The sequence below is a fragment of the Poecilia latipinna genome, unplaced genomic scaffold (genome assembly GCF_001443285.1).
Source record: "Poecilia latipinna isolate Pla-1442-1.1 unplaced genomic scaffold, P_latipinna-1.0 Scaffold36, whole genome shotgun sequence".
In the NCBI taxonomy this organism is placed as follows: domain Eukaryota; kingdom Metazoa; phylum Chordata; class Actinopteri; order Cyprinodontiformes; family Poeciliidae; genus Poecilia; species Poecilia latipinna.
In genome coordinates, this window is record NW_015112652.1 from 1,199,684 (window position 1) to 1,210,717 (window position 11,034).

An 11,034-nucleotide genomic window follows, 5' to 3' on the forward strand; every position below is an offset into this window, starting at 1 on the left:
GCAATAACACAAAGTCTCACCAAATATTTAGGTCAAGTTTCTAGTGCAAATATTTTAGTGAACTTGAAATAAGAGAAAACTCACTGGCAAGCAGCTTTTCAGCAAAAATATAGGAGCTTGTTAAAAGTAAATAATTCTTAATGTTCATTTAAAAAGTACTAGTTCGACTGGCTGATTATTTCATTTGTAGCACGGGACAAATTTATTGTTATAGGTGTAATAAAATGCTAGCCAAACTAGTACTTTTAGAATAAGAATTATTTACTTGTAAAAAGCTCCTATATCTTAATGAAAAGTTTGGTACCATTTAGGCTGAAAATAAAAGAGATGTTGAACTTTTTTTCCCCAGATTTATCTAACAAAACGAGATAATTTTTGAGAAAATCTTTCGTTCTTTTACCAGGGAAGGTTTTTCTTTCCTTTACTGAAGCTTTAATGTGTTTCTTTGACTCCTTTGTGACAGAAATCCATGGAGCTCAGCTGTGTTAAAATCACAGACATGTTTGATCGCTTTGGGCAATCTAACAAAAACAACACATAAAAAAAAGACTTAGTAGGATTTATTCTGGAGATATGAAACTATCTGCAGGGAAACGTTGGCCTCAGGCAATGCCCAACTGGAGACGCAATAATCCTCACTCAGGAGCCAAAACTGCCAGGAAACTGTTCAAAGAAAAGTGTTGAAGTGGAACAAGGGTGTACAAAGTAAAAACAAACAAACAAACTGGATTTATGTAAGGGAAACTTTTTAATGAATAGATTTTAAACTCTTGGTGGAGGCAAACAAACAGGTATTTTTGAGATTTCTGTGACTGATGGTTGTGAATTTTAGCTAGAACCTACTAGTAAGTACTAACGTTTTAGAAAAATGTACTTTTAAACAAACCCGTTTTAACCATAAGTTCACCAGACTCAGACCTGAAGTTTTTCTTAAAGTTTCATAAGTTTTCTACTTAAAGAAACTGATTTTGGAAAAAATTATATTCTGCCTTAATTTATTTGTAATTATTTATACGAGTTATTGTCCTTTTTATCCCTAAAATACCAAAACTTACACTTAATTTTATATATTTGTCTGATTATGTCATTTTTAAATATTAAATAAATGATGTTTTGATCAGTTACTCAGCACTCAAGTCGCCTTAACAAATTTTTTTTTTACTTGAGTATTTTTTAAAGCTACTTTTTACTCTTACTTAAGTAAAATATGTTAAAATATAATTTTCTACATACTTTACCTCTGATTTTAGCCTTGCCATTCAATAAAATTCCTAATTTTTAAGCATTCCAAATATTATATCTGCATTGATAATTGATTATTATAATTTAGAGCTAATCAATGAGCTAAAATTAAATGCAATGTGTTTCATTCTGTCAATTTTTGCTATCGTCTGTGAAGATGCGCCCCCTGCTGTCTCTCCCGGTGTACTGCATAGACATTCTGTTTTCTGCTAGCTCCATCAAACTTCTCCATCTTGACAGTTTTGTTTCCTCTCATAAATGTGATTTTGCTGCTGAATCTCGTTCGTCCTCCTCCACCTGCGCCCTGACAGATTTCCTCTGTCATCCTTTTAACCGGCTCAGCCTCTCTAATCCCGACCGGCTCACCACCGCCTCTCCTTCTGCAGCGCTCACCGTTACGCGCCGGAGTAAAACTATTTTATACATCATTTAGTTTGCGCGACAAGTTGCTAAAGGCTGGAGTTAATTTAATATTTTTTCAGGAAGAACTTTGCACTTTATAAAATGTGCCAGCGTTGATTTTTATAACCTCTTGAAGGTTTTTTCTTGTAAAGAAGAACAGCAAAAAAAAAAAAACCTCCATGATATATCTGTGATCCTTTACGCATCACAGATACTAAAAAGAGTTGATGGTGCGTTATTTTAGGTGACTGCCTGCTGTAAAGCTGCGGAAATGGACGGAGCAAAAAAAGGTAATATTTTCTCACTTTATCGTCATGCAATAGGCTAAAAACATACAGTTGTTTATTTCGTAGAGTGTTTTCTTAGTCCTCCGATATTTTCATGACGTATTTCTGGTCATAGTTGAGAACTTACCCTAACCACCACTACTGAAAAAGCTTTATTTTTCTACGTTTTACTATTATTTTTTTTATTCTTAAAAAAGTACAGACTTCCCAGTGTAAAAAAGAAAAGTCAATGTTTTTTGTTATTGTTGTTTTGTTTGTTTGTTGTTTGTTTTTTTACACTCGCAGTTTACAAGAAAACAAATACCGTTTCTAATTTACGGTAAAATATCGGCAGCTGTATTTTACTGTAAATTAGAATTTCACCGGTAAAAATCAGTCTAACAGTAAATTTACCGTAAATTAGAGACGGGTTTTTTTGTGGGTTTTTTTTTATTTTTATTTTTTTTACAGTGCAGGTGAATTTATCTCACCTTTGCTAACAGGTGTTCATGGGTCTACCTGGGGATAGCGCTGTGCTAAGTGCCATGCTGCTCCCTATAAAGAAGTAGGTCACAGCTGGTCTTATCATATGAGACCCGCAGGACTCAGTGTCTCTTTCCTGCAAGCACATCTTTTCTTAATTGTGTTAGATAAGAACGGTCTGATGTCCAGGATGCCATCAAACATACTACTTTTAAGCTTTATTTATTTTAATTTTTTTTTTAGAAATAGTCGAATCTAAGATACCTAATGTTAAAAGTGTTTTAAACTTTACAAAAACTTTTTGCTGAAAGTATTAAGAGGACAAAATTTTATTTTAACTTCTTTTATTTAACCTGCACATTAATAAATAAATATGTAATATTTTATATTTGCCTTAATGTTTACAATTATGTAACTTTTTGAACTTGTTGGACCCTGTAAAATGATTTTTGTTTATTCAAGCCTTTGCTGTTTTTAGCCAAATGTAATGAATGGTTGTGCCAAAGTCGGTTTTTAAAAACATGCTGGATGTTTGTGGCACAATGACGATGTAATTTTTAAATATTAAATGATTAATGTTTGATCAGTTACTCAGAACTTGAGTAGACTTTCTACAAAATGCTTTATTTTACTAAAGTAATTTCTTGGATGCAACTTCTTACTTTTACTTGAGTAAAAATATGTTGAAGTACTATTACTTGAGTACATTTTCTGGGTATTCTACCCGTCTCTATTAGCTTTGTAGATAGAACTGTAACATCAACTTTGTCTCCTCAGAGAGGAAACTTGATTAGAAATTACCCAGCGATACATTCTGCACAATTAATTTGTTATAAATCAAAATCTTATTTGTATTTTGCATTTTCAGCAACAAGGTAATTCGATGTGATTTGTGTCTGGCTGAAAGAAGGTTTATAAATAAAGTTCTATTGATTTACATGATTATGAAACAAGCAAAAAATATGACGCTGCAGTGGCAAAGTAAGGAAAAACGATGACAAACTGAAAAACTACCAACATCTTGACTTGGTTGTTTTTACTGAATCTTTTACAGGAGTTCTCCGTTTTAATGTGCCGAGATGTTTTTTACTCCCAGATGGTTTAAATTGTGTCCAGACGTTTTTGGTTTAGTCTCATCAGGCAATAACAAGAAATCTCTTTATATGATGTCATTCTGATCTTTCACTTGTTTTACCTTTGTTTGTACAGATGCCCCGCCGGTGGGCGATGTGGGCAAATCGGATACCCTGGGGTCAACTGGCTCGGCCAGAAGAAGGGGCGGGGGGGCCAAGAAGGCCATGCAGGCCAACAAGTCTGCCCTGAGGGCCCCCAGAGCGCTCTGCTGCCTCACGCTGAGCAACCCAATCCGCATGGCAGCATTGGCCCTGGTGGAGTGGAAATATCCTTTAAATCCTCCTGTGCATGTCTTTATTTGTGTCACGTTTGCATGAATAATTCTTATTAACGTGTTTTTGGTGCAGAAGTATTTATGCCTTTTAGTTTTGTAATTATAGATTATAGAGTCTTTAACAAAGACAAGACAGCAGTCAAACCACTTCAAAACGCAAACTCTATTATTTGGGTCACATTTTTAAATTTTTTTTACATGAACCTGTGCAGGAAAAAAACAAAACTTGTGAATATTTGTTCATCACTCACAGACAGAAAACAACTGTTAAACCGTCACAGATTCAATTCTACAAGTCACATCTCCTAACTTTTTCCTAGCAAATTTTCAACTTTTGAAACACTAAAATTTCCACATTCTTTTCTAGAAAATGTCTGAGATTAATCTAAAAATTTCTGAGTTGTTTTAAGCAAATGTTCAACTTTTCAAACTTAAATTTCTTAGTTTTTCTAAAAAAAAAAAAAAATTCAGAGATTTTTTTTTAGCAAATTTAGAATTTTTATTTTTGAAACTCAGAAATTTCCGGGGTTTTTTTTATTTTTTTAGAAAACTTCTTTGGCAGAATTTTTTGATGGAAACTGACTCCTATTTTGTTTTCTATTAAAAATGGTCCTAATAAGCCGTCATACATATTAACATTTTCTCACAGAGACATTTTTTATATTTCTTTTCTTTAACGTCTTTTTACGCGCTGTAGCTTTGCACCATGGGTCACGCTGACAATTCTTCCACTGTTCCAAACATGTAACGCAGATAACATGTTTTGGTCTTGGGTTGCAGATTTTTTCTTGTTAAAACCTTAACTCTGTTCTCCAAGCCTTTTGATATCTTCATTCTTTTAGCTATTTTTGCCAACTGTGTGGCCATGGGGGTCACAAAGCCATATCCAGATGATGATTCCAACCCCACCAACCACCAGCTGGTAAGTAAAACTACAGCTGACAATTATTTTAAAAATCGATTATATTAATCGGATATAAATGGGCACATTCTACAGATTTTTCCACAAATCTCTTGAACTTTTTATTTAACACATTAAATGATGCAAATAAACAGATAATTCAACCATTTTTAATCACAAAATAAATATTTCATTGCCTACAATTTAACAATAGAGCATTCCTTTAGTCAATTTGAACTGGATGAAGCTACACCTTTGCCACTTGAGGAGTTTTGGGTAAAACATATTACAGACAAAGGTGTTTTTATATTAAATTCAAATTTTATATATTTATACAGTTTTGGCTTATTACATTAAATATGTTGTTGTTGTTGTTGTTGTTTTCAGCAAATTACCTTTTTTGAATCTGAATACTCCTGTTAATGATTAATCAATTGTTGTTTTAGTTGACGATTATTTCAAAAATCGATTAATCGCTTCAGTGCTACTTGTGAGTATCTTTTAGTCATTTTTTTGAGTGAAAACATATTTTTGGTTAAAGTCTCTTGAAAAAAAAAGGGGGAGGAGCTGTCGGTTACCGGTTACTATGGTAACCACCAACTGCCAACAGAACTTAATAAATGTCTGGAGAAACAACTTATTTACCTAACAAAATAGATTCTAAGAATAAATAAGCAAATTTGGACAAACTTCACATCTGTAGTGATGTTAAAATAAAACCCTGTTACAGATTCATAGAATTTAGTCCAAATAAAAACCATAAAATTACAGAGAATGGCCTTTTTATGCTAATTGTTAATTTAACCACTTACGTATTTTTGCACAATATTAGAAATACATAAAAATCCAAATAAACAAATAACTGAATCCATTTTTAAATAAGAAAATTTATATTTTATTGACTAAAATGTAATAACAGCATTTTGTTAGTGTATGCTTGATCATTTGAAGCAAAGAAGAATAAAAATACAGTGTAGAGCTACTCCGTTGGCTTTTTTTTGGGGGGGGGGGCTTAATACAAGTTTTTTTTTTGTTTTGTTTTTGCAGAATTTGAAAGTGGTAAATCTAAAACTATGCCACTTCAGGAGTTCTGGGAACAACAGATTTAAGTATTTCTTTTATCTTAAATGCCAATTTTATATATATTTTTTGTAAAATTGTGTCTTAATTATCACTGTGAGTATGTTATTCTTTCAGCAAAAAGTCTTGTTTTGAGTCTGTATCCTCCTGTTAACAATTAATCAATTACTAAATTAGTTGACGATATATTTTTCAATAATTGATTAATCACGATTAATCGTTTGAGCCTTGTTCAAAATACAAGCTGGAAGTGCAGTTTAAGTGTTTTTAAAGCAACACACACACATGCACATGTACACACCAACAGCAGGATGAATGTTTGAAGATCCCTTTATTGGATTTCACAGATGAGTTAAGCTGACTGTATACGATCTGTCGCAGGGATTTATTATCTCTTACTCGTCTTTTTTTATATATAAACAGGTTTTAGAGAAGAACATAACTTGCTCTGCTATGTTAAACTACACCACTGCTGCAGGGTAACTGTGTCAGTTTGAGGTGAAGTCCAAGCGGCATTAATTAGCAGCATTAACCTGAAAGTTCACAGCAAAGCGAAGTGGGGACAGCGTGTTTTAGACTGCAGGTTAGAAACCATTCCAGCTCCAGCGTTAACTGATCTTCTCTTGGCAAAAGGAGGTTGTTTTACCACCAGGAACAAATCTGTTCTTAATGGTGGAGTTTTTGAAAATGTTCTGCACTGTTAATTTTTTGCTAGTCTGTGCCAAAATAGGAAGAAATGGTCGTATTTTATTTGTCCTTTGCAATTCAAATAAATTAAACCATGGATATCTTTGTCTTATTTGGAGGGACTTGAGAGCATCTCATTGAGAGCTAAGTCAATTTTCATCAAAAAAAACCAAGAGCTTCTGAAATTAATTTCAGAAATTTTAGCTAAAAATGTTTGAAAATTTCAGTTTCAAAAGATGAAAATTTTCAGCTTTGAAACTCTGAAATTTCCAAGTTTATTTATAGACGATCTGTGAGATTCAACTCAAGACTTCTGAGTTTTTTCAAGCAAATGTTCAACTTTTCAAACTCAGAAATGTCCCTGTTTTTTCTAGAAATTTTCTGACAATCAAATATTAAAAAAAAAAAATTCTAGCTAATTTTAAACTTTATGAGCTCGGAAATTTCTGTTTTTTCATAAAGATTTCTGAGATTATTCTAAAAATTTCAGATTTTTTTTCTAGCAAGCTTTCAACTTTAAGAACTTAGAAATTTTCAAGTTTTTTCCTGAAAATTTCTGACAATCAAAAAGACGTTTTGAGTTTTCTGTAGCAAATTTTTGACTTTTCAAGCTCAAATATTTCCTTTTTTTCTAGAAAATTTTTGGGATTATCCAAAAGGTTTCTGAGCATTTTGGCTTAAATGTACTCCTTTTTTCTATCTGCAGTGTCCCTAGAATGCTGTCTTATGTATCCCATTCACCAACAACATGCTGGCTAATGTTAAAACAACAAAATACATGTGGGTTACCTTGGCAACCAGTGACAATTTACAGGCCGTTAGCCTCTTTCTGCTGTCACGTCGCAAACGCATCCGCCATGTTTACAAACAAATAATCCCACTATGCAACAAAATACCAAAGTGGTGATGCATTTTCTCACTGATCCACCAAACCTGTGCTCTGATTTTAAGGAACAAGTCGAATACGTCTTCCTCGTCATCTTCACCATAGAGACCTTCACCAAGATCCTTGCCTACGGTTTAGTGATGCACCCCAGCGCCTACATACGCAGCGGTTGGAACTTGCTGGATTTTATTATCGTCATCGTCGGGTATCTCAAAATTTACCATCGAAAGCTATCGCTCTTAAATAAAACCTATGGAGCAACATTGATGCCATCCTCTGTGCAGGTTGTTCAGTGTGATAGCGGAGGGAATGACGGACCATAAGCCGGGCGAGGCCCACCATGCTGCAGGAAAACCTGGAGGCCTGGATGTTAAAGCTCTCAGAGCTTTCAGGGTGCTGCGACCTCTTCGGCTCGTATCCGGCGTGCCGAGTACGTATATATTTGTTTTATATCTATATATTTTCTCAGCTGGCTTTTGTTTCTGTTCGTCGTTTAGTAACTGGAGCCTCAGAAAGTTGGAGGGATGATGAGAAAAAAAAATTAAAATAAAAAAATGGATCACATAAACTTATTAGAATTTTCTTTTGTTATAAGATACGATTTGGTTTTCAATCACTACTACAGAGGCCAAGAGCGGACATTTTAGGGAGTTAATCTTGAGAAACAAAATGTTTTCGTTTTCGTCGTTTGCCAAGAAATGCCTGCCGTTGTGAATTCAAAGGATGTTTATTTTCTTGAGATTAGCTTAAATTAAAGAAAACAGGAAAACGATCAGAGAAAGTAGATGTGGGAGTTAAAGTAACTTAATGAAATGTTACGTGCCACGTTCATCTTTCTGACTGGCTGCCAGGAAAACTTACCAAACTGTTTTGCTCCTCAAAATAGCACAGTAAGCATGAAATTAACAAGTATGGAATTAAATTGGGGTCATAAAGTTTGTTCAAACAACAAAAAAAATTACTGAAAAAAAGATTATACTGAAAAATTATTTTTTGAAATTGAAAAATAATTTTGAAATTGAGAAAAATGTTCAAAAATACTTGTCAAATTAATTTTTTTTTCAGTTTAAAATCTTTTCTTTTTATTTAATTTTTTGTTTTTTAACAAGCTTTTTCACCCCAATTTAACTCCACAGATATGTTTCTGAAAAAGACCAAAGGAACTGTGCGGCAGCCCTGCTGTAGAGGACAACACTACAAAATGCCTAAATACTATAGAGATAAAATAAAATTTGATCTATGATTAAAATAAAATATCACACATTACTTTAAAAGTCATTATGTATTACCGGGTAATACGTAATGACATAAACATGACCTTATTAAGGTCCTGATAATAAAATGCTCCACTACAGCCCTCATTGCTAACTAGGATAATAAGATGAGGTTAGCATTTATGCTAAACGAAAGTGATAGTTATTGAACAGTGAATAAAAATATTGTAAAAGTTGATGTTTACATATTTAATAGGTTTAGGTTTGGGAACCCTGGATTCAGCTGAATGATCATTTTGTCCTGTCAGGTTTGCAGATTGTGTTGAACTCCATCATGAAGGCCATGGTCCCACTGCTGCACATCGGCATGCTCGTCATGTTCGTCATCATAATCTATGCCATCATCGGCTTGGAGCTTTTCCTCGGCAGGATGCACAAGACGTGCTTCGACACCAGCACGGGTCGGTCCGCTGTCTGGGCTCCCCAGAACGTCTCTGCCTTCATCATCCTCCTCCTCATGTTCTTCCGTCTCCTGCAGGCCTCATGGTGGAGGACGATCCATCGCCGTGTGCTTTTGCGGGAGTCGGACGTTTATGTGTCACCAATGGCACCGAATGCAAAGGGAAGTGGGAGGGTCCGAACGGCGGCATCACAAACTTTGACAACATTTTCTTTGCCATGCTCACAGTTTTCCAGTGCATCACTATGGAGGGCTGGACAGACGTTCTCTACTGGGTAAAAAACACATTCATGCACAACTCCCACGCTTCAGATCAATGGTTTTTATGTTTGTATGGAAGAACATTATTGCCACTGAAAAACAACAAAAAAGTCAGAATTATGATCCCCCCCCCCCTCAGAATTCTGACTTTAACCTAAGCATTCTAATTTTAGAAGATTAATGTCATAATTCTGAGGAAAAAAGTAAAAATTATTTTTAATTTGTAATTCTCTTCCATAGGTTGGATTCTACGTTTTTATTTTAATTTTGCACAAATATCACCATCCTAAGAAAGAAAATGTATCCATTCTCTTTTTACTAAAGTTTTCAGTTTTTCTTTAAATTAAAATAAAAAAATAGAAATAAAATGGTGGATCTGTAAACATTGTAACAAATTTCCTATTGTAGATAATTATCAGAAATTATGCTTTGTGGCAATAAAGGAGGACACACATTTAGCGAGCATAAATGATTTTTAAAATACTAATACTAATAATAATAATAATAGTTGTCCTAAAGTTTTCATATGAATACTGCAAAACCACAAAATCTTGCCAAGTATTTTTGGTCTAGTAGTTTCTAGTGCAAATATTTTAGTACATTTGGGGGGGAAAAAAAGACAAAACTAGCTTAAAAGTAACTTTTCAACCAGAAATATGAGCTTGGTTTTAAGTCAATAATTCTTTAATATTGATGAAAAAATTCTAGTTCTGCTGGCAGATATTTCCACTACAAACTACATTAAAAATACTTGGTAAGATTTTGTGTTTTTGTAGTGAGATTATGTTGATGAAATACTCAGATGGCTTTATGTGGATGTTTATGCATCTTTATGGGGGTTGCATGTTATATTTGTATGTATTATAAATATGGGCTTTTTCTTTATTTCTGCACAGATGAATGATGCCATCGGCTTCGACATTCCATGGGTCTACTTTGTTTCTTTAGTCATTTTCGGATCATTTTTCATCATCAACCTTGTATTGGGTGTGTTGAGCGGGTGGGTAGTTGCTGTCTCGCAGACTTCCACTTTTCTCTCAATCTCACACTTTCTGAACACTGATAAAGCTCTCGTAGCACAATGTGGTAAACTTTCAAGTGTTTATCTTTTACAGCGAGTTTTCCAAAGAAAGAGAGAAGGCTGTTGCACGTGGAGAGCTGCAGAAAGCTCAGGAGAGCAAGCAGATGGAGGAGGACATGATCGGATACATGGACTGGCTCATAGAAGCCGAGGATGTGGATGAAGAAGGAAACAAACGTTAGCCTAAAGTGTTTAAAGTGTTTCTACGGAAGAGGGCTAGTGCCACTAAAAAGAAAAAAATTAATTCTGAAAAAATGCTGGTTTACAAATCCTGTAACAAGGAAGAAACAGCTATATGATTACTTTTACATACTAACAATATTACTGACACAAACATGAGAATGTTTGGTTATTTATTTGGATTTTGACATAGATTAACACAAAATTAGAATTCTGAGGTTAAATTAAGAATTCTGAAGGAAAGTAGAAGTCGGTTTAAAATCTAAACTCTACAAAAAAAGTCCAAATTTTGATTTAAAAAAAGTGTTACGTTAGAGGAATAAATGTAAGAATTCAGAGAAAAAGGTGATAGTTTTGAGGAAAAAAGTGATAATTTTGAGAAAAAAGTCAAAATTCTGGGATCAGTCAGAATTTAATTTTTTTTTTTTTTTTTTTTTTTTGGGGCCCTAATCCCTTTTTTTAGTTTTCCCATAAAAACCACCC

General features: G+C 33.9%; 1 protein-coding gene across 2 annotated transcripts in view; it reads left to right on the plus strand.

Annotated features, from left to right (window-relative positions):
- Positions 1-1,587: 1,587 nt before the first annotated feature.
- The window catches only part of cacna1fa (calcium channel, voltage-dependent, L type, alpha 1F subunit a), a 37,462-nt gene continuing 28,015 nt past the window's right edge, over positions 1,588-11,034 (plus strand). The window contains exons 1-9 of one of the 2 annotated variants that reach the window (XM_015044299.1): positions 1,588-1,934; positions 3,603-3,792; positions 4,618-4,723; positions 7,421-7,560; positions 7,640-7,785; positions 8,878-9,030; positions 9,108-9,304; positions 10,187-10,290; positions 10,406-10,548. In XM_015044299.1, coding sequence (XP_014899785.1) covers positions 1,916-1,934; positions 3,603-3,792; positions 4,618-4,723; positions 7,421-7,560; positions 7,640-7,785; positions 8,878-9,030; positions 9,108-9,304; positions 10,187-10,290; positions 10,406-10,548 — 1,198 coding nt within the window. In that variant the 5' untranslated portion in view covers positions 1,588-1,915. The remainder of the gene's footprint in view (positions 1,935-3,602; positions 3,793-4,617; positions 4,724-7,420; positions 7,561-7,639; positions 7,786-8,877; positions 9,031-9,107; positions 9,305-10,186; positions 10,291-10,405; positions 10,549-11,034) is intronic. The other variant, XM_015044308.1, reaches the window with a different exon arrangement.